Below are 26224 nucleotides of genomic sequence, written 5' to 3'. Positions count from 1 at the left end.
AACAATCCACAATCTATAGGAATATCTCAGACATGAGAAAAACCGATAGTTTTTTTGTAAACTAATGTCCTTGAACAGAAAACCTGATCATGATGACTAGTTGTAACAAATTCACACGTGTTCAGCGGGATCTCCACTGCCTGTTGTGAAATGGGGTACAAGTCGTAGAGGTGGGATTCCGGTTATAGCGTTCAGCAAATAACGAAATTTCATTTGACACAGTTATTTTGGTGGGATTGGCACAAACCAGAAAAACACATACATTGATGTGTTATTGATCGTTCAACTACCTTAGAACATGCTACATTATTTTGTTGTAGCAGCAATTCAGTCGATCATCACATACATGTCGAGTCTTGTTACGACTTGCAATGCTGTTTGGGGAAAACTAAAGGTCATTGGATTCAACTGAACCACCATTCTTAATCAATCTGCGTGTGCCAGTAGAGACACTCACACACAATCAATATCAACATGACTAAGCAGTTTCTGGCAACATGACTAAGCAAATTTATTCCTCTGTTCGTTAAATATGATCACAACCTATTAGCAGTCAGCACATGGTGTCAAGTTAAGGCGTCAGAACCGTTAAATCTAGTCTTACTCATTCGCGGTCAGGGACACGGCTGCCCGTATTTCATAATTTGTTATGTAGGCTTGATATAGCACTATCGTATTGTGATTAGTTTTTCAACTGATTACGATTTGTTTCGATTGGAATTGTTTATTCCTCTAGATGTTGCATAGAATAATCATTGCGTACATTTCGTCCAGAGAGAATTATTCGTGTTAATAGATTTTTTTTCAAATCGTCTGCGAACTCTATCGAAATAGAAAGTCTAGCTCTGCACCACATTGTTCACAGGATTTGCGCTCACAGCACGTATCTGTGCTTTATCATCCTTGCAGATGCAGTGTGTTTCATGTAATACTGCTCATAATTCATTCGTTCATGTTTACCACTGAGTGTTGAGGGTCATCCTCGCACTATAATCCATAATACAGCGAGAAATCACTAGAAAGTTGATGGTTGTCAGCATTTTATTCGAAGAAATGCGCTTGCCTGATTGGTAGAGCAGAACGGGGCGAGCCAGCCAAGGCTTTTTTTTTCACTTATACCTACTAATAGGAATGCCTGGCTGCTTTTTGAATACCTGCTCAAGATGCGAATTAATGAAAATATTGTAGAATGATTATAAAAGCTAGTTAAATTATTCTGTATTATTAATCGGACTCTCTTTTTATGTACTCAAGTTTATTCAATTCGTTTATTTTATAACGCACGTTTGCGTTGGCTTATAGGTGCCAATTTTTATACATTTTGAATTTCTTAAAGGAGATTACATATTTAATTATTAATACAAAGGAAATTTTACAGCTATCTTATACACATATAAGAGAGGATAATATAATATTCGTAAGATTAGGGGGATATCATTCAGTATCTTTTTACATAGTAATGCACTTTAGACTTTTTAGCAGGGAAATTATTGGAGCAAGTTATTATTATAGAGGAGAATGCGGCTTGCCAGTACATCTCGGACTAGAACATTGGATGACCTTCCTCTAGCCCGAAGGGAATCCAATAGTTGAGATCTGGCAGAACATTACTCGGCGCATGCCCAGACAATATGTTCGATATCGTGATAACCGTTGCCACAAGCGCAGATATTGCTATTTGCAAGCCCAATACGTCGGAGGTGTAGTAGGTGTAGCGTGTAGTAATTGGACACGAGCCGAGACATCACACAAATAAAATCCCGACCCACATCCATCCCTCTGAACCAAGGATCCGTTGATACCTTCGGGACAATAGAATGTAGCCACCATCCTAGCTCGCCATTGCTTCAATATTTCTGCAAACTTTCTAGTATCCTCTGACGAGAGATTTTGAAATAATCATTGAAGCAGATTGGTCTTTCTTAGATATCACCTTTTAAAGCGCCTGCCTTAGTTAAAGAGTCCACTTCCATTACCTGGGATGGAGCAATACGAGGGAACCCAAACTAAGGTAATCTTGTACGACCTTACAGACAAAGCACGCAGTAGCAATACGAGGGAACCCAAACTAAGGTAATCTTGTACGACCTTACAGACAAAGCACGCAGTAGCTCCCATATTTTCCCTGAAAATGTGGATCGTGCTTTCTAGATTCGAAACAATAAGATAATGATCGGTGGGCAGCGTATCTATAATCACAAGAGAATACTGAATAGCAGCGAATTCTACGAAGTAAAGTGAAACAGGATCATTCAGTTTGAATGAGGCGATGAGGTTTTCAATGAATGTACTGAAGCCAACAAAACTGTTGAGACTTGATCCGTCGGTGCAAAACATCTTGTTGCAGTCGACTTAACGAAATTTGCTATAAAAGATGTTTGAGGTAACTTGCGGACGTATGTTATCTGGGATCCCACGAATCTCATTCAGAGTCGAAAAATGTTTTTTTTTTCATTTATCAAAATCAGGCGAAAATGACGAGAGAGCTCTACTTTCTAAACCAGCAGAACATTGCGAAAACAAAAATGAGACAACGGTCTACGACAAAGCAGGCATATAAATTCATTTTCATTACTTCCTCCACACACTCGTTTTCGCTTCGAGATTGAGAGCGACATTAGTCCCTTCAACATTGAACATAGTCTTGGGCAAACGAAAATACACTGTTAACGAAATTTACTTGTCGTTGCTCGATTTTGTGGAATTATGAGCTAGCGATAATATTGGACGACTGAAGCACTACTGGTGTGCATATTACCCGTGTTTGCGGCGTTCTAGTTACAGTTCTTTGATTCACATTACTATAATTTCATTGAAAATTAAAATGAGAATCAAAATTGATGATTTAAAATTATAACGAGATTGAATTTTAGTGTTGTCATAGGAAAACGAAAGTTGCTACTTCTGTTACTCGCTTCCGTAGAGTCGAAAGACGAAGTCGGCTTTTTCATTTTTGGTTTGCTTTGTATGTATTTAGTAACGACGGAAACAGCGAAAAGACGAAGGTGAATCCAGTGGGTTTTATTGTTCATTGAATGGATATGATAATTTTGGCCTTGAACTCATCTTTCATGTGTCGAAGAATACAGTTATATCAAAGACATAAAGGAAAAAAACACGTTTGGGATAATATGAAAAAAGATTGATATTTTGTGTCATGTAATCGAAGTACAAAGATATAAATCAGGTTTGAAAATTGAGCTCGACAAGCCTCTTGAAATTTGGATTTACTAACGGGTTCAAGATATCGCATTGGATGAGCAATCGATATGAGAGGCCCGAAAATCGATGAGTCAAGTTCATGCAACCAAAAGCAATACACAAACAACGATATTGGATTCGCTCTAGTTTGATGAAATGTATGTTCGCAGCGGAGCGGAAACAGAAACTCCCGTACTCCATCACCGACAATATCGTTGTTTGGTAATAAACTTCATCCGAAGTGTAGTGCCTAGTTGGGAAGAGTGTGTATTTTAATAAAGACAATCATTCATCAATAGTGATATGTCATAGTTGATAGTACACTTAGATTAAGGAAGGGGCATACCACAATAGATCTAAATATTGGTCGCAGTGGTCCGTCTCCAACAAAAAAAATCGTTGTTTGGTACAGCCTGATCAGGTCTTCTGGGTCGGCACCCTGACATGTTCACGTTATTTTACGGAGAAAGTTGATCCTTTATTGGCACTTCTGTTTCAGATACCTAATGTGACATCCCCAGGCACCGTTAGAGTCGAACCAGACCCCGAGATATATGAAAGTTGAAACCTGAGCAATAGTTTGACCCATTAATTGAAGCTGTAGTTGCGCTGGTTCACGCTTCATTGAAAATACGACTAGCTCAGTTTTCTCCGTGGAGAACTCAATACCCTGCTGGAGGGACAAAACAGACAAACTGTCCAGGGTATCTTGCAATGGTCCTTGCAAATCGACGGCTTTGGGACCTGTAACAGAGAGCACACCGTCATCTGCAAGCTGTCTTAGCGTGCAGGAATTGACAAGACATTCATCAATGTCATTCGAGTAAAAGTTGTAGAGAAAGGGACTTAGACATGAGCCCTGGGGAAGTCCCATGTAGTTAATTCGTGATGCCGACAAATCACAATGCATGTGTTTTTCAGACAGCAAATTTAGCAAAAACTGTTCAGAATCGGTAAAAAAACCATGCTGGTGCAGCTTCTCAGAAAGAATTTTGATCGAAGCTGAATCAAAAGCCCCCTTTATATCTAGGAAAACTGATGCCATCTGCTCTTTGCTAGCATAAGCCATTTGAATTTCTGTTGAGAGCAACGAAAGACAATCGTTCATCCTTTGTCTTTGTGGAAATCAAATTGTGTATCTGACAGTAAGCCATTTGCATTGAAAGTTACGGTGAAGAACACTGCACGGCTAGCTCACCTTTAGGATCTCCCAGGGTCGGCAACCGCTCTCGGGAGGACTCATAATACCTTAGTCAATCGACGTTAATTTAGATCGAAGTGAAGCGAAGCAATAGATGACCATCCAACCAAAGGAAATAGACTCTCTTATTAAACAAAAAGGAATACATACAATTTTTACATTTATTGAATGGCCATTAGGTCCCAAAAAAATCGATGTTCGAAAAGTCATGGTGCTCAACCCTATAATGAAAGATAAGCACATTTTAAGCATTTTTGTAGAACAAATCAAGTTTCTAAAAAATCATCTAGAGGTTCCGCAAATGCGATTTATGAAAAATGGTTATTTTTGAGCAATATTGTCGTATATAAGTGGTTTTCGCAACTTTTTCAAAGCCCAATTATTTTTAATATATTTTTTAATTTTTCTGTGGACCTCAGAGAATAAATCCCATTTAAAAGTTTTTTACAAAAAGTCCTTATATTAATTATAGAACCTAATAATAAAATATTTTTTTGGCTAATTTTGAAGAAAATCCACACAAAACGAATGTCAATATTTTTTTTTTTCAATAAACCAAAGGCATGTTTTGGAAAGTACTGTTCATTGCAAAAATTTTCGTGAACAAATGTTGTGAAAATTCGGTCGAGGAGCTGAGATATAGCATTTTTAGTAAAAAACCATGAAACTTTGCTACATTTTTTGAATTGTTCAATATCTCAACCGTAACTTGACCAGTGTAGGTATATTAGGTGACAAATAAAAAGGATTTTTCTCAATCTTACAAAGCATTTTCATATGTGGAATCTACCATCTTATTCTAAGGTAGTTATTGAGAGATTTATGGGATTGTGCATGATCAACCACTTTTTTCGAATAAGAAGTGATAACACCAATATTGCTATAACCTATGTAACATTCACGATTGGTTAGATTTATTTATTAATGTGAATGTATGCTAAGTCTTGTAATAAAACACTCAAATTGAAACTATTTGATATGTTATCGAATACATACGGCCTGATTGAAGCTTTAGAAGATTTATTTTGGCTATTTCTGTTTTTGGCGATAGTTAGTAATAACTCGTTTGTATCAATACCATTCTTTGATCCATCTTTGTTGAATTCTTCACATGAAGCTAATAATCGTACAGTTTGATAATTACTGAATTATTTTCCGAGCATGCTCAAGATTTCCGAGCAAACTTTGACATGCCTAAAACGATTCTTGGTAGTCCGTGCTGATTGATCTGTGTTAAAGACAAGTTGTATCGAAATATTGGAGTAAAGTTTGGATTACATAATCTCACGACACCAGGTTCAAAATATTTAGCTTAAACAGACATCAATGATAAAATTGATTGTAAAAGCTTAAAAAAGAAAAGTACTGGGAAATTCTTGATCAGAGTTAAACAGCTCGAATCTCTGTACGCTACCATATTAAGTTGCCCAAAATATATTCCAATATCTCGGTATAACTGGATTTGTCTTTAACACGGATCAATCAGCATGGACTACAATGAATCGTTTCAGGCATGTCAAAGCTTGTTCGGAAATCTTAAAGTTAAACTGAAAATTGTACAAAAATTTACAATGAGATTATTCAATTTTCTCTACTGCGTTTGCTAAATCTTCACTAAATTCACTAAGTAGTACCAATACTATATAAGTTAATTTTCTTGGCAAAAATCAGTGAGGAAATGAACTGCTATTTTCGTTTTCCTGTCTTTTCCCGTTCAAACTTAAATGACAGTAATGATCGTACTGAATGAACAGTAGCTTTATGTGGAGAAATCTACGAGATGGCTATAAAAATGACACTGATTATTACTGACTATCACCCAAAATACGCAGAGTCAAAATATCTTCTAAAACTTGAATCATGCCATATTTATTCGATAACATATGAAATGGATTCATTTTGACTGTTTTATTACAAGACTTAGCATACATTCACATTTCATTTGACACCAACCCCCCACACCTACACTGGTCAAGTTACGGTTGAGATATTGAACAATTCAAAAAATGTAGCAAAGTTTCATGGTTTTTTTTACTAAAAATGCTATATCTCAGCCCCTCGATCGAATTTTCACAACATTTGTTCATGAAAATTTTTGCAATGAACAGTACTTTCTAAAACATGCCTTTGGTTTATTGAAAAAAAATTATTGACATTCGTTTTGTGTGGATTTTCTTCAAAATTAGCCAAAAAAATATTTTTTTCGCCATGATTAAGAGGTTCTATAATTAATATAAGGACTTTTTGTAAAAAACTTTTAAATGGGATTTATTCTCTGAGGTCCACAGAAAAATGAAAAAATATACTAAAAATAATTGGGCTTTGAAAAAGTTACGAAATCCACTTATATACGACAATATTGCTCAAAAATAACCATTTTTCATAAATCGCATTTGCGGAACCTCTAGATGATTTTTTAGAAACTTGATTTGTTCTACAAAAGTGCTTATCTTTCATTATAGGGTTGAGTACCATGACTTTTCGAACATCGATTTTTTTGGGACAGCCTAATGGCCATACATGCGGTTCGTTTCGGCGCCGATCGACGTTCGTTGGGGCCCTGGACGATCTCCGACGATGGATGGAGAGAGAGAAAGAGGTAGGAGTTGACGTACCTTGACACTCTTCACGGACGACAGCGGCGACAGCCTTTTAGCTCTGCTATATTCCGGGCGGCTGGCGGCGGTTAATACGGTGACGCAGACGAGTTCGTGGTCGAAAAGATGTGGACCGCCTTCTAAGCGGTGTCGGTAGGCACCACGTGGGTATTACCGTTGTTGGTCGCAACTTTGGACGGTTTTTCTCGACGATTCTGGGGACCGTCTATTTCTTGGCATCCGTCCCGGTGCAGGTAGCGGTGTTTAACCGTTAACGGGTGCGGTGCGAGATCACCGAAATTTATTACGAAGCACTGCTCGACGGTTTTTTAACTTTTGGCACACGCTGAGGGTAATCCTATTTTTCTTCGCCTTGCTGATAGCTTGATTGCCTAAACCAGACTGATCTCGATTGTTATCAGTGCTTTCCCAGGGACTCCTTTCGCACTCTATATCTTTCTCTGTGCTGATCTTCCTCTCTCTCTCATCCGGATACAGTGGTTCTGCTGGTAATTTTTATCCTCCTTACCCAGCTCAAATGGAAACGAGAAATTAACAAAATGTGGTACTAGAATTAAGATTAGTTATTCTTTTATCGGTTGCGTATATTAGGGTGGCTCCCTATGGCCTTTGCTTTAATTTTCTATAGTTATCTGCAGATTGCCACTGTTCAGGGAATACAGTTGCTTGGCGGGTTTTTTTACTGCCCCTGAAGAGAGCATGTTCTAAGCCCCAATGTTTGGTCTGCACGTTCCGGGTTGGGCGCAAAAGACCTCTTTTTCCCATCATGCAATCTGCCTACTCCGCATCTCCATGAACAGTGACAAATAGGACATATTTTTAAGCTTTTGGTGTAAGTTAGGGTATATATTTTTAGGTTAATTGGGGTTAGTGTATACTTCTTCTAGGTTAAACAAAAAGTACATAGGAACTTTCCAAAAAATTATAAACTAACGACAATGCAAAGAGAGTCTAACAGTAGCAAACCAAAATTATCTTATGGACTAGAAACACTAAGGTACTAGTATACAAAAGTGGATGGACAAATGCTGTTACGAAAAAAGTTGTTCGGTAACAGCTTCAACCCAATCATCGAAGCGAAACAAGATCATTTTCTCGAACAACTTTCGGATACAGGACAACATTGCAATCAATACGAGTTGTGTTAAGAGGGTGGTTTTCCTGGTTTTTGGATGGCGATGACCTTCACTTGCGTCCAGTCATGAGGGAAAATATTACCTTAAAGGAAATTATTAAATAAATTCAACAAGTGGGGGTGGGCGTAGCGTATTGGTAAATCGATTGCCTTATACGCAGCGCACCTGGGTTCGAGTCCCGACCCCCGCACCTAGGGTTAGAATTTTTTCGTAAGAGATTTTCCTAGAGGCGAATGACCTTAAGGTTAAAAACTCTATAACCGAAATAAAAAAAACATGGAGAGGAAATGTTCCTTCTTTTTCTATTGCTTCTAGGTACAGCAGAAGATGTTCCCTCCTGGGGTTCATCACAGTCGCCTTCGTCAGTAGGACAAGTTGGTATAGATGTTCGTAGAGACCGGTGGCGTAGCTATCTTAAGCATTTCTTCAAAATATCGCTTGGAATCGCGCTCTTTGTATGCGGAACATGAAGGTAGATCATGTGGGTTTCTCTCACAGTAGATACACTTTTCGACATCCCTTCCACATGAATCATCCTCATGATTCCCACTGCCTTTCTCACAACGGGCTACAATGGGAGGCTGTGTGTCCCAATTGTTTGCAATTAGTACCGTTCATGACGTTCAACCTTGTCAAAGAGGAGATAGTTGGGTAGAGCAGAACCGGCGAAGGTCACTCGATAAGAGTCTGAGTTGACGTATATTTTTTTCCCGTCAGCTGCGACTGATGCTGAATTCAAACGTTTGCACTCCAGAATCTTCACCGGCTGAAGCATGGGGTCTTTGAAACAGCCAGTCCCATGTTTTATCAGGTCCTCGCAACTCAAACTCGAATCGGAAACGACCCCACTAACTTCAACCCTGTTAGCTGGAATATACACCCTGTACTCCTTCGTAAAGGGCCCGTAGCCAGCAATATCATTTGCCTGATTTAAACTATTTACAAGCACCCGAAGCTTATCAGGGCAAGATTTCGATATTTCTGTCACGGCCGAATACCGATCGACAGAACTCGAGAAATCTGCAACAGATTTAAACACTTTTTATCCGGAAGAAGATCACGAAGATCCCGGAGGCCGAGCTTGGATATACTTTGAGCCGGGGAGCCGATTTTGTTTCGACGTCCATCGCACCTGAACCGCTGTCAAGGGAAGTCATTTTTGCACGGGCCTATTGCCCGGTGCACGTTGGTTAGAGAACCAAGAAGGGGAAACGTAAAATAATACTTAACTTGTGTATGTATCCAGACGGCTTACAAGAAGACTGCTTCAATGGTCTCTGGCCTGCTAACGGTACTCAGAAACAAAGACACAAAAGAAGGTAAAAAATACTGAAACCTCGACGAGGCGGAGGGTGCGCAAGATAACCTTGAACGCGGATTAGCACAATTCTCTGTCGCTGTACACTGCATGGACTGGCAACAAAAGACTTGTGTCTCGACCGATCGCTGGAAAGTGAATGATGTACTCACGGTAATAAGCTCAACTAATGACAATGGCCTCGTGCGTCATTGACTCCATCTAATGTCGTTTACGTTTTTGACAGTGCACTACACCGGTGTAGTCGGTGTAGTGGTGTTACAAACTTGGGTGTAATCAATCTGCCTCTTTTTTTCACTATACCGCGTAAAAACGAAAACGCTATAAAACTAGGTGGTGGAACAAAATTATCCGTAATTTTGTCTCAGTGTTGTGCACAAATTAGATTGATACGTGTGCTGTTCTATAAATTTCGGAAGAAGAGAATCCAGATATTAAACTTGTTTCAAAGTTTTAGCGTGAAATTTGTCTATATGGGGCATAACCCCTGCCGCACACCTCTAGATATACCCCTGTTAAAATCCAGAAAGCCTATATTCGTCAAGAAAAATTGAGCCATTTTTCATCAATTTTTTGTGATTGCATCAAATATTTACGCTTCATGCATTTAAAAGACATAATAACAAAACAAAAGAATCGATTTTTTAATTTTTCCCCCTTTGAAATTTTTTTCTGTTCCACCTTTTATTGATTCAAAAATTTGTTTCAAAAAATTGTGGTCGAAGCGGTTTTAGTTAGTGCTATGAATTCTGGAACATTGAAGATTCTACGTTACGAAAACAGGACCATGAACATAAACTATGTGTTTAATAATTATGTTAAATTTTTCTTCAGTAATACCTACACAATGCTTTTATTAGTGGAGATATTTGTTTCTGTTTTGTGAACATCAGTCACGATTTCTGCCATATCATTACCAAATCAATTTTCTGTACGTGAACTAGGTCACAATTTATGAACATTATTTATAAACCAAAGGTTGACTCGTGATTTTATTCATAGATTTGGGAACATTATTTAGAGTCAGACTATAAGACGTGAATTGTTTCATAATTTATTACATTTTGTCCATGATCTGGTTTTCGGGTTTAGAATTTGTTCGCAAGATCAAAACAGTCTGAATATTTTCTAGTGAAATATTTCACGAAACTTGGGATATAATTCACGAGAAGGGAATCCAAGGGCTTGAGGGATTTGCGATATTAATTGGCAGCGGACAGGGAGTCGAAAGACTCAAGAAGTTGCGGTGCTGAATTGCACAAGGGAGCCGAAGGGCTCATTAAATAGGCAAGCTGGAGTTGGCCGACCAATCTTGAGGAGTTGATTTAAAAAGAGGATCCAATGAGCCAATAGCTCAACCAATCGCAACATTTGGTCAGTTCTATCTGAGTTTGCATATGAAAAGGTTTGGCAATCTTTTCGGACAGCAGCAGGTCGTCGAAATGTGAGTCCAAACTGGTTTGGGAGTGCATCACATCTTTACAACAACTGGCAACTCAGAATAAAGTAATGATATTCTGGGTACCTAGCCACCAAGGAATCAATGGTAACGAAGTGGCCAACGAATTGGCCAGGCGTGATTCAGCAAACATGTTTGTTGGAGCAGAACCGTTTCTAGGTATATCTACCTGTGCAATCAAACTAAAACTTTCGGCTTGGGCAAGAGACCAACTACTAAGCGACTGACGTAACGTAGAAGGCGCTCGACAAGCTTAGAAATTGATACATCCAGATACAACGAGAGCCAAAAAACTAATGAATCTATAACGAGAAAGTTTACGTATACTCAAAGGTTTATTTACGGGACATTGTCCTGCTAAGTATCATCTGAAAAAAAAAACTTGGCAAAAGTCAAGATGACAATTGTCGATTCTGTAACTACGAGCCCGAGAGCTCCGAACATATTCTCTGCCAGTGAACAGTACTATTTCTTCGAAGGGAGCGATACTTCGGAAGGCATCTTATGACGCCTCACGAGGTATGGCATACCCGTCCCAAACGAATCCTTAGCTACATTAATAATGTACTACCCGGTTGGGACGACACAAACAACTCGCTTCCAACTACATTGGATTCGGGCAATTTGTAACATGTAGAACAAACAGGGGCAGCCACAAAAGATAACCTGAATAATGGTCGCAGTGGCAAAACAAACAACAAAAAAAAAAGAAAAAAAAAGATATGCAGAAAAGGTTGATCTAAATGTCGAGTTTTACGAACACTTGAGGAAGTTTGACCACTAGCTATCTGAACATTTTTTGCATCACTATCAAATGTAAAACTTCTTCAATCTGATAGAAAACCTCAATTCCGAAAATGTGTTCTATCTAACCCTGTATTTCCGTTTAGTCCGGCTATTTCTGACTCACCCGTTAGTAGTACCCCATCTAATGATTATTGTTTCGAATAGTTATAGTTTATTGACTGATTCAAATATCATCAAATTGCCCCAAACTACCCTCCACTAACCGGTTATATCTTTTTTTTTGTTCCGCAGAAAATGGCGCGATCAACAGAACAGCCCAGGGCGACCAAGCCTTATAAAGGCTATCTTCAAAACCTTCTGGTACGAGTACACCGTGCTGGGCATTATCGTATTTTTCAACGACATTGTCGTCCGTCTGTCGCAACCCATCTTTCTCGGTTTGCTACTGCAATATTTCAGGTACACCACAGCTTACCAGTGGATATAGAACAACAGCAATAACGTTTTTATCCACCCTAAATACTCCACAGACAAGACAGCAACGTGACGCACGAGCAGGCATTATACTACGCTGCGGCAATCGTGATCCTGAACGCTATCAGTGCTGTCACTATCAACCAGTATGTCCTCGGTTGCTTTCAGAACGGCATGAAGGTGCGAATCGCAATGTGTAGCGTGATCTACCGAAAAGCCTTGCGTCTGTCTAGGACGGCATTGGGTGACACCGCTCCAGGTAAGGTCGTCAATCTGTTGTCCAACGATGTCAACCGCTTCGACATCGTCTCCGTCTTTCTCCACTCAATGTGGTCGGCTCCACTGCTGACTATCATTGTTGGGGTTCTTCTATACCTGGAGATAGGCGTTGCCGGTTTGATAGGAATGATTGTGATATTTATCGTTACGCCTATTCAATCGTACACTGGAAAGTTGACTTCGAGATTCCGGTTCCAGACGGCACTGCGAACAGATGAAAGAATTCGACTGATGGATGAGATTATTTCCGGGATACAGGTGATCAAGATGTATGCTTGGGAGAAGCCGTTCGCCAAACTGATCCAGATGGCCCGACGAATGGAGCTAAAGATCGTCAAAAAGAGTTCTTACGTTCGAGCTCTCTATATGACGTTCCTTCTGTTTACAACCAGAACGGCTCTCTTCTGCACAATGATGGCCATGGCCCTACTAGGCAATGATTTGACGGCTGCCAAAGTTTTTGTGGTGGCAACATATTTCGGAATACTTGCCAATACAATGTCCGCCATGTTTGTGCGAGGTATTGCTGAGATCGCCGAGGCTCTAGTTGCTATGAAACGGTTGCAACGATTTTTGGAATATGAAGAAAAAGATCAGGTGCTCCTGGACAAGAAACAAAAACTACAAGAAGAGTTCGGCATGAATGGGGACAGTGCGGAGAAGCAAAAACTGATCGAATCGGAAACTCAGTTACCCCCAAATGTTGCAATCTCGATGAGGAATGTAACGGCTCGATGGGGTGCCGTTAAAAGGCAAGAAGGAATGGAATCGAAATCTGATGCCAAAAATGGATACGCTGCACATGCTAAGAAGTCAGATGCTGGAGACAATGTAAACGAAGAAGATGAATCATGGAAGTCGGCTACCCTCTCGAATATTAATATTGACTTCCGCAAAGGAATACTGATTGGAGTTATTGGACCTGTGGGCGCCGGCAAGTCATCGTTGCTGCAAGCCATTCTGAAAGAGCTGCCACTGGAATCGGGGACAATCGTAAGCAAGGGAAAATGCGTTTACGTAAGTCAGGAACCATGGGTGTTTGCTGGTACGGTGCGACAGAATATTTTATTCGGGCACCCAATGGAAAACGATCGTTACGATTCGGTAGTGAGTTCTTGCGCTTTGCTAAGAGATTTCGAACAGCTTCCCGATGGTGATAAAACTATTATCGGTGAACGAGGAGCTGCGCTGTCCGGTGGGCAGAAGGCTCGTATCAGTTTGGCACGAGCAGTTTATCGCAGAGCTGATATAGTGCTAATGGACGATCCGCTCAGTGCCGTGGATGCACATGTCGGCCGTCATCTGTTTGATATCTGTATCGGACCCCGAGGACGGTTGGGTAAAGTGAAAGCTACGCGGATCTTGGTAACGCATCAGGTTCACTTCTTGAAGGAGGCCGATTGGGTTGTTGTGATGAATGAGGTGAGATGTCTGGAGGATTTGGTTTTAAAATTCGGACAATCTGACTTTTATATTTGCAGGGAAAAGTTACGATGCAAGGTACTCCAATGGACCTATCGCAAAATGGAATTGATTTCGTTGAACTGTTAGCGAAAATGGAAGAAGAAACGGGTGACGGAGAAAGTTCTGTCATGACATTGGATAAGCGGCGGGGTTCAAGGTCTTCATCAAAATCGTTCGCATCATCGTTCCATTCGCTGAATGATCTATCTGAGGACGACCAAGCGGATGCTAAAAACAAAGACGAGGAGAAATCTAAATCGCCAAACGTCAATGAAAATATGGAGATGAGCTCAAAGGGTACTGTTCAAGGATCGGTTCTGATGAACTATATTCGCTGTGGAGCGAATCCTGTGATATTATTTGGACTGTTGTTGTTATTCTTAGCGACGCAGGTGGTTGCTAGCGGAGCAGATCTTTGGGTTGCTTTTTGGTAATTTGTGCTTACAGTTTGAAACAAGACCGTATCATGTTTAATGTTATCAACTTCCCTTACAGGACATCCCAGGAAGAACAGCGTATATTTCAAAGAGATAATGAAACAAGCACAATAGATCGAACTAATTCTTCTACCAGCGATGACCTGCTTCCGCCGGCAGGTGGAGCACCGTTATTAAGTACCGAAATTTGCATGGCAGTGCACGGAGCTTTGGTTACAAGTGTATTCTTAATTGCAATCATTAGGTGATTACGTTCATATGTTTCGATAGAAGACAGAAACTAAAATCTTTTCCATTTTAAATCTCACAGGTCAATCAGTTTCTACAAGACATCGGTTCGAGCATCCCAGAACCTACACGACAGCATGTTCAAGGGTTGCGTCTCGACTTCGATGCGATTCTACGACACTAACACATCCGGCCGAATCCTGAACCGGTTTTCCAAGGACATGGGTTCGGTTGACGAACTTTTGCCAAAAGCAATTCTCGATGCTACGCAAATTATTCTCAGCATGGTCGGGACTATTGTGGTAACAGTGATCGTGAATCCAATGTTCCTGATTCCACTCGCGTTTCTCGCTGTTATATTCATCTATCTCCGCCGAATCTATCTGAAGACGTCCAAAAATATTAAACGGTTGGAAGGAATAAGTGAGTATGCGTATGCTAAGTTCTAGTTTCTCAATTTGTTTTGTAATTTGAAGTAACGATATGTATTGTTATATGCCGGCGAAAATTCAGGTTGAAGACAAATCTCACAAACTCATCATAGAATTTTTACAATCTTATTTGCGTACTTATCTTATCGCACTGTAGCAATTCGGGTGTTGCTGTGAATTATCACAGAATGATTTTCAAATTTCGATCTTGCACCACATCTCTCATGCCCCCTGCAGACTCACATTTCACACATACAGCGAAATCGCAATACTGTCCCCTACTGGCTCTCTGTTGAATGTCATGTTAGCTAGTTTCCATTATATTAGTCTACACAACAAATGATCCTTAGTCACCGCACCTAGTTTTTGTGATTACTTCTACTTCTTTCGCCGTACGGTGTCGGTGGCCAGACAGTTTGATAATGTTCAGCTTACTCGGGCACATTTTGGCTGACGTCGTCTCGACGCAGTTCCTTGTGGCAATCTGACTTGCGAAAGCGGCCCTAGCTTGCCGAAACGATGCCTTACGTTCTTCCCTATCTGGCTCTCTAAACCCGCCTTCTGGCTCTGAGACAAGCAGCGCGTGTCGTAATAAGCGTCTCGTTCTACCAGTAAGCTGGACGCCGTTTATTGCGTGGTTCAAGTTTTCGCGGCATAGTGGCGTCACAAGCCGGACCTATCCTTCTTTTTAGGTTAGCTGCATCCACGTCCGCGGTCCCGCCGTCCGGCTGAAGTGCGGAGAGGTCTTTGTTGATGGCTTTCGTCTTCCACTTTTGCTCGTCAGTCATCCTACTCCGTGCTGCAACAGGGTTCATTGACTGATACGGTAGCAAATTGCCTAGTGGTCGCTATACGTATACGTTTCGCATACTCTAACGGAAGCATCATTGCACAATTGTACTTCTAACATCGCTGAGGTTTATTGCAGGATACACCCTCTTGTGTTGGTTACTCTACTGCCCCACTCCACAGTCCATGCGTTGAAGTTACTACCAATGATTACCGGCTTCCGACTGATCAACTGCTCCAGCATTAGCCTGAACTACTCTACTGTCCACCTTGGAGCAGCGCAACAGCTGCACACGAAAACGCCGTTGATCAAGCAAGCAATTTGGCCTCTGCGTATAATCTCCCGCAAGATGGCTCGTCTCCTCGCATTTCCAGCATATTCCGCATCTATCCGAGCCTTTGAAAGCCCCTGCTAAATGTCCAAAGCCCAAACACTTGAAGCATTTCTCCGCTTGTTTATTCACTCGTGGGGCGGCTCTCAATGGGCATCTCGACCATCCAACTGTGACTTTGCCTACCTCCAACGCCTTATCGGCAGCGGTTACCGGTAAACAAATCATCGCTGTTTGAGTTCCTCCGTTTCCCTGCACCTAGCCCAGGTTACACTGCTGCTTCAGTGCACCTCTCAGCTCGTCTTCCGTCGTGATTTCATCAAGGTCCTTGCACACAATCGCCATCCCCGGGATTAAAACTTTAACTTTTGCCTTTTCACCCATTGATTTGGTAATAGTCTCCTGCAAGGTTGAGCAGCTATTCGTGGGATCCTTCTTCAACTCAAAGAGCATCTCGCCTTTTTGAGTACGCCTGATTCTTACCAAGTATTCCCTCAAATCCTTCAACTCCTCTCCTTCTTGAGCAGCAGCGCTGGATACGTCGTCGCGTTATTGGCTTTGACGAGTACGGCTTCTCCCTTTGGCGCCTTCTGACTGCGGTTTTCCTTTCCCTTCTGCTCCACTGTTGGCTCTACCTTCTGCGTTTGCTGTTTCCCATGTTTCTCCTTCCGACCTACAACGGTACTCCAGCTTACTCCCCGTCGCGTGACATCCTTTCCGTCGGCAACAACAGGCTACTATCTTCCCAGCCCCTGCTTCGGAAGGGCTTGGAAGATAGTAGTCTTAGCCGACACCAATGCCCGCTCAGCTACATCAGTCCTCTGTGCTACCGTGTCATACTCATTGACAGCTGACACTAACGCCTTTCGGATTCTGAGAACCATCTCCTAAATGTCCTGTGTGTATGTTTTTTATAGTAAGGTTTAAAAAGCTTTGAAAGCCCGGCCTTTAGTGTATTTGCACTAACTCAGGGTCGTGTCTAACAATCAGAAACACTCCTTACTTTTTTCCCACGGAACTACGTCAAGGTATTACTTTGTGGGGGGCTCGTTGTGCTTCCGTCGCACCTCTTTCTTCTGCTCTACCTCGGAGACTCACTTTGTTCATGGAATGCCTCGACTTGTGAGCTTCGATTTAACTCTCGACTCTTCTTTGCTTCTTGTCTTCATCTATTACGTCGCCGTTTAGCTTTCATCCCCGTGAGCCGTTTAGAAGCTGATTCCTTGAGCTATTTAGCTCATATTTCTGTGAGTGATTCAGCCCCTGGCATTATCACGATCTACTTGGATAGTCACCCTACTCCGACCGATAGTTCCCCGACGGAGGAATTTCCCCCGATACCGATAGTCGCTTCCTTGAGCCATTTAGCTCCGAGTTCTGTCGAGATCATCTCGGATATTATCCTACTCAGATTGAGAGTTCCCTGGTAACGGAATTTCTCTCGGCACCGGTGTTTGTTTCGTGAGCCAATAGTTCCTCTTTTTGTCACGATTCTGTCGGGTAGTCCCAGGCGGTGAATCTACTCTACCGTGAATTCCCCGGCGGTAGATTGTTCCCGATACCGATGTTTGTTTCCGTGAGTCATTAAGCTCCCCGCTTCGTCCACCCGGTCTTGTCCCCGGTAGTGGACCCAGCCTACTCAACGTAACAGCCAGTAGGTGCTGAGGTCCATCCAGTGATTCCGGATGGAGTGTAGCTACCAGTTCACTGGCGCCCCAATGACCCACTACTAACTATACGACGCGGTCTACTCGATTTAATCCCCGGCGGTGGGTCCTCCCTGCTCACGAGCTACCCGGTAGGGTGTTGAGGTCGGTCCGGCGACTCCAGTGAAGCCTGACGTCCGGCTCACTGGCACCCCTACGACCCGAACCCGGTGCTATGACGCGTATTACTCAACTGGTCCCAGGCGGTGGACCCGGTCTACACCATCAGAGAGTTCCCCGGCGTCGGAATTTCTCCCGACCCTTATTTGTGGTTTCACAACGGCGTTCTAGTCAATGGTGCTAACTTGTTGATCCTTTTGCCCCTTCCTCTGCAGCTCGGAGAGTATGCTCGTAACCACTTTGTTGGCAGCGTCCCAGATATGCTCGTCGTGGCACATTGTCACACCAGACATACCCCTTCGGACTTCTTCGAACCTAGAGCATTCGAAGGCCACGTATTCCGGTGTCTCTTGCACGTTCACATTCCGGACAAAGAGGTGAAGAAGCTTGTCGAAATCTATGCAGCTACTTCCGGAAGCATCCGTGCCCGAACAGAAACTGCTTCAAATGAAAGTTCACCTCTCTATGCTTCCAGTGTACTTAAGCAGACACATTTGGGTTGAGTCTGTGGGTCCACCTTCCTTTCTCCGCGTTGTCCCACTCGTGCTGCCACGTAGCCAATGAGTGCGCTTGGACCACTCTCCTTGCATTACGTGAATTTCTCGACTGATAGCATTCCACGTCCTCAACCAGAGTAATGGAGATGGGGATCATACCGGAGATAACGCATACTGCCTCCGACTATGTCGTTCTGCAATCTCTCGCGACATGAACAGCCATTGGGCGAAACGTGCTTCTCAACCTCGTCCGGTTGCGGTTTGAGTTCATGATCCTTGCCAATGCGTTAGATGCCCTTGCGGTCTTCTTACATACATACTCGACATGGATGTTGTAATTTAACGGATTGTCGACAATCACACCCCAGTGCTTCAACGCACGCATCGTTTGGATAGATTGTCCCCCGACGCTGATCTCGACACGTTGGATTTTTTTTACGGTTGCTGACCAGCACTACCTCAGTCTTGTGGTGAGCCAGCTGTAACTTGAAGTCAGACATACAGATTTCCACAATGCCTATTGTCTTATCCGTCAACATCTCCACCTCCTCAAGGGTATCGCCTGTTATCGTCAGGACAACATCATCTGCAAAACCGACGATCTCAACTCCCTGGGCAGTTCCAGTGTTAACACTCCGTTGCACATTCTATTTTCCAGAGCGTTGGCTCTGGAAAATAGAGTGTAGGTACTCCCGCCGTGACTCCAATCGACCTCGGCTCGTTTCGTAGACCAGTATTCGGTTCTGGAAGTAACTTTTCAGAACGTTGCATAGATAGTCCGGAATCCGCATTCTGTGTAGTGCTACGGCAATCGCCCCCCAGCTAGCACTGTTAAACGCGTCCTTCACGTCTATCGTTACCACGGCGCGGTAGCGATTACCCCTTCTCTTTTGCTTCAATGCTTTCTCCGCGCTCGCGATAACTGTGCGGATGGCGTCCATCGTCGATATCCCTTTCCGGAACCCGAACTGCCTCTGTGATAGTCCGTTCTCGCTTTCAGAGTAGGTCATCAGCCTGTTGAGGATGACCCTTTCCAGGAGCTTACCAAGAGTATCCAGCAGGCATATAGGCCGACACGATGCTGGATCTCCTGGTGGTTTCCTTGATTTTGGCAGCAACACCAGCTTCCATTAGATGGATCTTCCATCTATCCGGGAAGTAGGCATCGTCCAGACATTTCTGTAGGACTATCCAGATCATATCCGGAAACGCCAGGATCGCAGTTTTCAGTGCCACGTTGGTGTACAATCCGGTCCGGGAGCCCCACTATAAGGAGCTCGTCGTTGGAAACTCGATTGTCATCAGCATTTCCACCGTCTTCATCACCGTACGATGTAGGCGGTCATGGTGCTGGGTTGTGCTTCGGAAAAAGACTGGCGTCATTGGACCCTTGATCCTGGTCATAACGACACGGTAAGCATTGCCCCAGGGGTTGGCGTCTACTTCTCTGCACAGCTCCTTGTAGCAGGTGGACTTACTTAGCACTTTCTCTTCTCTGACTGCCTCTGATCTTGCTCTTTGAATGCGTTTTCTGGCTTTTAGGCAGGCAACCTGGAGGATGCTGAGCATCTCGCTCCACCAGTACGCCGGACGCCAATAGTTCCTCGGCTCCATTTTCCTCGGCATTGTTACATCACATGCCCTCGCTACTGTTTCCGAAAGCTCATCGGCTCTCGGAATTGGAATGACGCTGTCAGCATGAAGTGCTTCTACAAAAAGGTCCTTGTCGAAGTCCTTTATTTTCCACTTCCGCTCGCCAGTCCTCACTCTCGGTGTTACCGTACAATTTCGCCGACCAATGGTATAGTGGATCGCTTGGTGGTCACTATGCATGTATTGCTATCTAACTCACCAATTCATGTTATCCATCAACGAAGGACTGCAGAATGTGATGTCGATGATGGATTCTCGACCGTCTTTACGGACTGTGGTAGCGGAACCTTCGTTGCACAGTCTCACATCCAGCTTCGCCAAGGCTTCCAACAAGCTGTAACCTCTTATGTTGGTCAGCCTGCTACCCCACACCACGGCCCAAGCGTCCTCCTATAACAACCGGCTTTCGTCGGTTGTGCGTCCAGCATCTGATTGGTGTTCATCTCGGGGAAGCTACAAACGAATGTGCCGTTGATACTGGCGATCACGAAGCCTTCATGTGTGTTATCTACCACCCTCTTGGACAGGGAAACCGCCCATTACTTGTATTGCAGCCATCCCTGCACTATCCGCCACCCAGTTACCGTTATCGGGAGGAACAAGATACGGTTCTGCAATAATTGCAACGTCGCACTTCGTTTCTGTTGTCGACTGCCACAACAGTTGCTTTGTAATGTTGCAATGATTGAGATTAAGCTGGGTTATATCCATCTCCATTGGCCTGCCTTCGCCTTTATGTACGCGGGGCATCGTGTGGTCGTTTCCCTCCTCCGGTTTGCAGATCATGGAGTTTGGTTGCTTCATGTAGTCTCTAGCAACGTGCCCCACTTCTCCGCATTTTCTACACGACACAACCTGTCCGGGCCCTTGCAGTTCCTCACCAGAAGTCCGACGTCAAAGCATCTGAAGCATCACTATATCTGCTTGGTAACTCGCGAAGCAAATCTCAGCGAGCACACCGACCATCCGACTTGTATCTTGCCGGTCTCCGCCAGCTTGGTGGCAACGGCCATCGGTAGTCGAATCGCCGCCGTTTAAGTTCCTCCGTACGATTTCCAAATCCGGATAGTCGCCGGTACATCCAGTTTGCACTGCTCTATCAGTGCACTCTTCAGTTCCTCAACGGTCGTTATCTCATCTAGACCCTTGCACTCGACTACGATTTCCTGTGACAGAGCTATCATGTTCGCTTCGCACCCCAAGGATTTAGCAATGAGTTCGCGGTAGGTCGAGCTCTTGACGGAAGGATCCTGCCTCAGTTCGAAGATTATCTCGCTCTTTTGCGTGTGCCTCGTTCTAACGACGTTCTCTCCCAACTCCTTTAGCTCTGGGTCCTCTCTCACTTTCTTGAGAAGAGCGGCGTAGGACGTCGTATCGTTAGCTTCGACGATCAGTGCATCTCCATTTGGCGCCTTCTGACGAGCCGAAGTCCCTTCCTTTTTCTGCTCCCTTTTTTGCTCTTTCTTCTTCTTATGCTGTTTCCCGTGTTTCTCCTTCCGACCAACAACGTTACTCCAGCTTTCTCCCTGTTGGGTATCGTCTTTTTCTTTCATCTCTGGCGAACGGATTCGCCGTGCCTGCTCCGTATATGTTAGTTTCTTGTTTTTTTCTCCATTTTATTGGGTCGCAACTCCGGGCCGCTATTTCCACTCGATGTACATAGTCACCTCTCGTGATCCCATGATTATCTATGAAGCCGGGAGGTCATGCAAGGGTTGACACTATCCTTCGATTTTACGCCAATCTGGCTCTGAACACTACTAGCCAGATTGGCGTAAAATCGAGAATGCTCCAACCGAATCTAGTACCACCAAATGGTAACGAGTTTTGAACGTACCCGGAGACCAGTCAGGGTTTTGTTTGGACGTAAGCAGCCCTACTGTTAGCTCACTCACCATTTCAAGTCGGTGTCACCCTTCTTTATTGAGTGAGTAGAACAGCACACCTGTCAGCCGAAAGTCGGCGTTTAATTCGTGATCCGTGTCCTGTCTGTTGACATTCGACATGAGCAGTGTGCCATAATCAGCATGTTACTGGCGGCAAATCTGGTGTGCCGGTTGGCACTTCAGTTGGGCTAGAGTGCTTTTATTGCTAAGATCTTAGATTATTGGAATCTTAGGATCATAGCAGAAGCGCCACATACTCGCTTCGTCGGAGCTGCTTTCGAAGTTATGGCTTTTTAGAGGTTTAGCAGAGCCCGATCCTAACCCCACCATATCCTAGAAAAACTCCCCAACCTGCAGTAGGGCTGTTAAACCCCTCGACTACTGCCCTTCCTGTCCCTGTGTACCTATACTGCCTATAATCGCTAGTCAGTCCAATGTTAGATAGCGAGCCCCATAGAATATGGGACTAACTTGCGGTTATGGGCAGTATATCAGAAATACAAGATGTGTAATCGTTGTCCCGTTGACAACGGGAGAAATATACAAGAGGCCCCCTAAAGAATGTCGATGGTGTTTATATCTTTGCCTTCATGGTAGTTATAATCGCTAGCTCAAATGTTTGAGTTGGAGCTCGAAACAGACACTTTGCACATTTACCCTAGCAAACTCTAGTTTAAAATGAACAATTTTGGCTCAAATCATATCGCATACATCAATACCAATACCAACTAAGCCTCTCTCTTTTCACAGCCCGCTCACCGGTGTTCTCCCATCTAGCCGCCTCGCTGGCTGGTCTACCCACCATCCGTGCCTTCGAAGCTCAGGAAGAGTTGATCCGGGAGTTCGACGCCCATCAAGACATTCACACATCTTCTTTTTACATGTTCATCACCAGCAGTACCGCGTTTGGGTTCGCCCTGGATTTGCTCTGCTTGCTGTTTGTGTTCGTTGTGGTGTTTAGCTTCCTCGTGTTAGACACGGGCATCCTGGGCGATCGAGTAGGTCTGGCTATCACCCAATCGATGGCACTGACCGGTATGATGCAGTGGGGCATACGACAGAGTGCCGAGGTGGCGAATTTCATGATGTCCGTCGAACGGTTGCTCGAGTACCGCGACCTGAAGCATGAGAAACAACCGGACGAACCGAGAATATTAAACAAGAATTGGCCGGAGGCTGGACGGATTCAGTTCAAAAATGTTAGCTACCGCTACTTCGAGGGCGGTAATTTGGTATTGAAAAATCTGAACTTTGAGATAAATCCTAAGGAAAAGGTGGGAATCGTTGGACGCACTGGTGCGGGCAAGTCTTCCTTGATAGGAGCGCTTTTCCGATTGGCGCAGGTTGAAGGGGACATTCTGATTGATGGGGTTAATACGGGAGAGATCTTACTGGAGAATCTACGATCGAAGATTGCAATCATTCCTCAGGATCCGGTGCTATTTTCCGGAACGTTGAGAAGAAACTTGGATCCATTCGAGGATTTCCCGGATTCTGATTTGTGGAATGCATTGGAACAGGTTGAATTGAAAGACATTGCCAATGGTCCGCATGGTTTGCAAATGGCTGTTGCGGCGGGTGGCTCGAACTTCAGTGTCGGCCAAAGGCAGCTGATTTGTTTGGCCCGTGCCATTCTTCGGAATAACCGGGTGCTGGTGTTGGATGAAGCCACTGCCAACGTAGATCCGAAGTAAGTGTCATAAGATAAATGTCCGCAATAGCTTTATTGATATTTCTCATTACTTTCAGCACCGACCGTCTCATTCAGGAAACGATCCGTATCAAGTTTGTCGACTGCACGGTACTCACCATCGCTCATCGCCTGAACACGATCATGGACTCCGATCGGGTGCTGGTAATGGATGCAGGTGAATCGGTAGAGTTCGGATTAGCGCACGATCTGTTGCAGATGCCAGTTGGTGTCTTCAAAGAAATGGTTCTAGCTACAGGACCGGCTGAGTCGGAAAGACTTGTACACATTGCCAAACAGAAATTTGACGAAACGGTGCGAGAGTGAAAACGGAGAACAGATGCAAACAACGGTCGTGTTCAGTAGTACAAAAAAGTGTCCTTACGAGAAGAATGCAAACTAACGAAATTCTTTTAATGGTAAAAAAAATGCACCAATTCTGTTTTAAGCAGCCCTTGCGCGTTCAATATTTTTGTCAATACTAGAGAGTATTGACAAAAATATTGTACGTGTAATGGTAAAAGTTGTATTGACGAGGTGCATTTCAAATGGAATTGACGTGTTGAAGCAATACTATGTATTGACAAAAATATTGAACGTGTAAGGGCCGCTTTAATCTACCTGTTTTTGTAAAGGTCGAAAAACTCAATTAAATTATGAATCTTTAGCTATTACGCGCTCAGTTGAATAATTTGAAATTGAAAAAATATTTATGTCCGAAATATTCCTATGATCATATGTTAAAATTTACTTAAACACTATTTTATCAAAAAGTCTAAATTATAAGATTAATTAAGTTTATACGTTGCCTAGCAGATCGTATGTCTAACAGTCGCCAAAAGGCTATAAACTATTCGCATGTAATAAATATATACACATACTTCAATTATCCGAAGACTACAAGAACACGAAAAGAAATCTCATTTCTATCCAGCAAACTGATACCACAACTCAGAGCAGAGCTCATCATCATGACAGATCAATAATTGTGCTGCGTTAATATGATTTAAACTGATGATATATTTCATACATGTGCGTCCACTATCTCAATTCAACTTTACACGTTAACTCATCAAGATGATAGATTGAAGTGCAGTGTCAACACACGAGCTACACTTCATCTCATATGCGCTCTAAACTGCTTGGCGCACTGTTATCAATTGAGTTTAATTGAATTTGATGCTGCGAGGAGAATGCTCGTTTATGAACATCGACAAATTGAAGCGTTGTTCAGTTCAGCTTTGACCAATTACGCTCTGACGGTCCCTATGTTTGGCACTATCATTGGATAAATGATAGTTCTCAATGATGCCGTTTCTATGTGTCGGAACCGACAGCATGAAGTACAAAGTTACTTTACGCTCGTTCGGGCATGCCGCAGACTCAGGTGATTCGCATTTGAAATGCCAAACTGTTCTAACTCCTGCCGTAGAAGACAAAAAGGTTAATTCGCTGGGAAGCTCTAAGCCTTCTCATATGATCTTATTCCACGCTTTTCTAAGTTTTCTTCCTTCAACTCCTTGCTCTTAGGTCCCTTAGGCTAAGGAGGTCACACCCAAAACAACAATGAGTCTCTGAATAGTGGAATTTTGGCCTTAAAGCTAAAACTCTTGGAGGTGATGGGAATTACCATGCGTACTTTTCAGCTCAAGATGTGCTACTTGACTCGACGGTGGGCGTATAAATCGTTCTGAACGCAAAGTGGATCTCGCGGCAAAACAGGCCCAAATTCAACAGAGAGAGTGAGAGAGAGAGCAAAATGTGGACAACCAAGAACATTTTCGTGATGAGGAAGGTGAGCTCTACGGCCCCGGTATAGCAGATTAACTAGTAAGGTATTACAATCGAGTTATACGCCGTACTTTATCTTTAAACGCGTTTTCCCAAAAGTAGTATTTTTTAAGCGGTTAAGTAAGACTTTTCATAGAAGTACTTATCCGATTTCAATAATTTTTTCTCCAATTGTTCAGAGAACATACCGCTATGTTTGGTCGAGAGGGATTTGCAAAATGTCAATTTGTTTCATTTTTATGGCCCCTAATAGGTAAAAAAAATTCCGTAAATATTTGAAATTTTCACAAATCGTTACATAACTTTTACAATTTATAAAATAAAAAAGATCCCTCTCGGGAAAACATAGCCAATGATACCATGATTATAAAAAAATGAGCTTCCTAATTACAGATTACCCAATTTGCCAAACTGGTTATTAGGTGGTTGCTGAAATAAAAATTGCTGCTTGCGGTGACATCGGCGACTAAAATGTTGTAACTGGCTGCATCTTTATGTTAGGGAAATGACAGCATCGTTTCGAATTCTCTTCATTGTGTGTAGCCAAGTTGTCTGCACACATCTTAAAGTTACGAGAAATTGGCTTTAGAAAGCAACGATACTATTCGCTAAATGAGGAAGTAGCTAAGTATCATCGCTCGTTCCACCATCGACGGATCCGGAAGCAATATAAAAGCAGGTCTATTCGAGTGAATCCAATATAAAAAGCTCAAGAAATGCAGTATTTTAGCTAGAGTTGGATGATGTTAGAAACAAAGTCGTGAGCA

General features: G+C 43.0%; 1 protein-coding gene across 6 annotated transcripts in view; it reads left to right on the top strand.

Annotated features, from left to right (window-relative positions):
- The window catches only part of LOC131684150 (ATP-binding cassette sub-family C member 4-like), a 56359-nt gene extending 32002 nt beyond the window's left edge, over positions 1-24357 (top strand). For all 6 annotated transcript variants that reach the window (XM_058966738.1, XM_058966737.1, XM_058966734.1 and 3 more), the window contains exons 3-9: positions 11972-12139; positions 12211-13855; positions 13915-14327; positions 14393-14578; positions 14645-14985; positions 22727-23666; positions 23726-24357. In XM_058966738.1, the coding sequence (XP_058822721.1) occupies positions 11972-12139; positions 12211-13855; positions 13915-14327; positions 14393-14578; positions 14645-14985; positions 22727-23666; positions 23726-23993 (3961 nt within the window). In that variant the 3' untranslated portion in view covers positions 23994-24357. The remainder of the gene's footprint in view (positions 1-11971; positions 12140-12210; positions 13856-13914; positions 14328-14392; positions 14579-14644; positions 14986-22726; positions 23667-23725) is intronic.
- Positions 24358-26224: the final 1867 nt, after the last annotated feature.

Source organism: Topomyia yanbarensis, chromosome 2 (assembly GCF_030247195.1).
Source record: "Topomyia yanbarensis strain Yona2022 chromosome 2, ASM3024719v1, whole genome shotgun sequence".
Lineage (NCBI taxonomy): Eukaryota > Metazoa > Arthropoda > Insecta > Diptera > Culicidae > Topomyia > Topomyia yanbarensis.
This window is presented reverse-complemented; position numbering and strand designations above follow the sequence as displayed.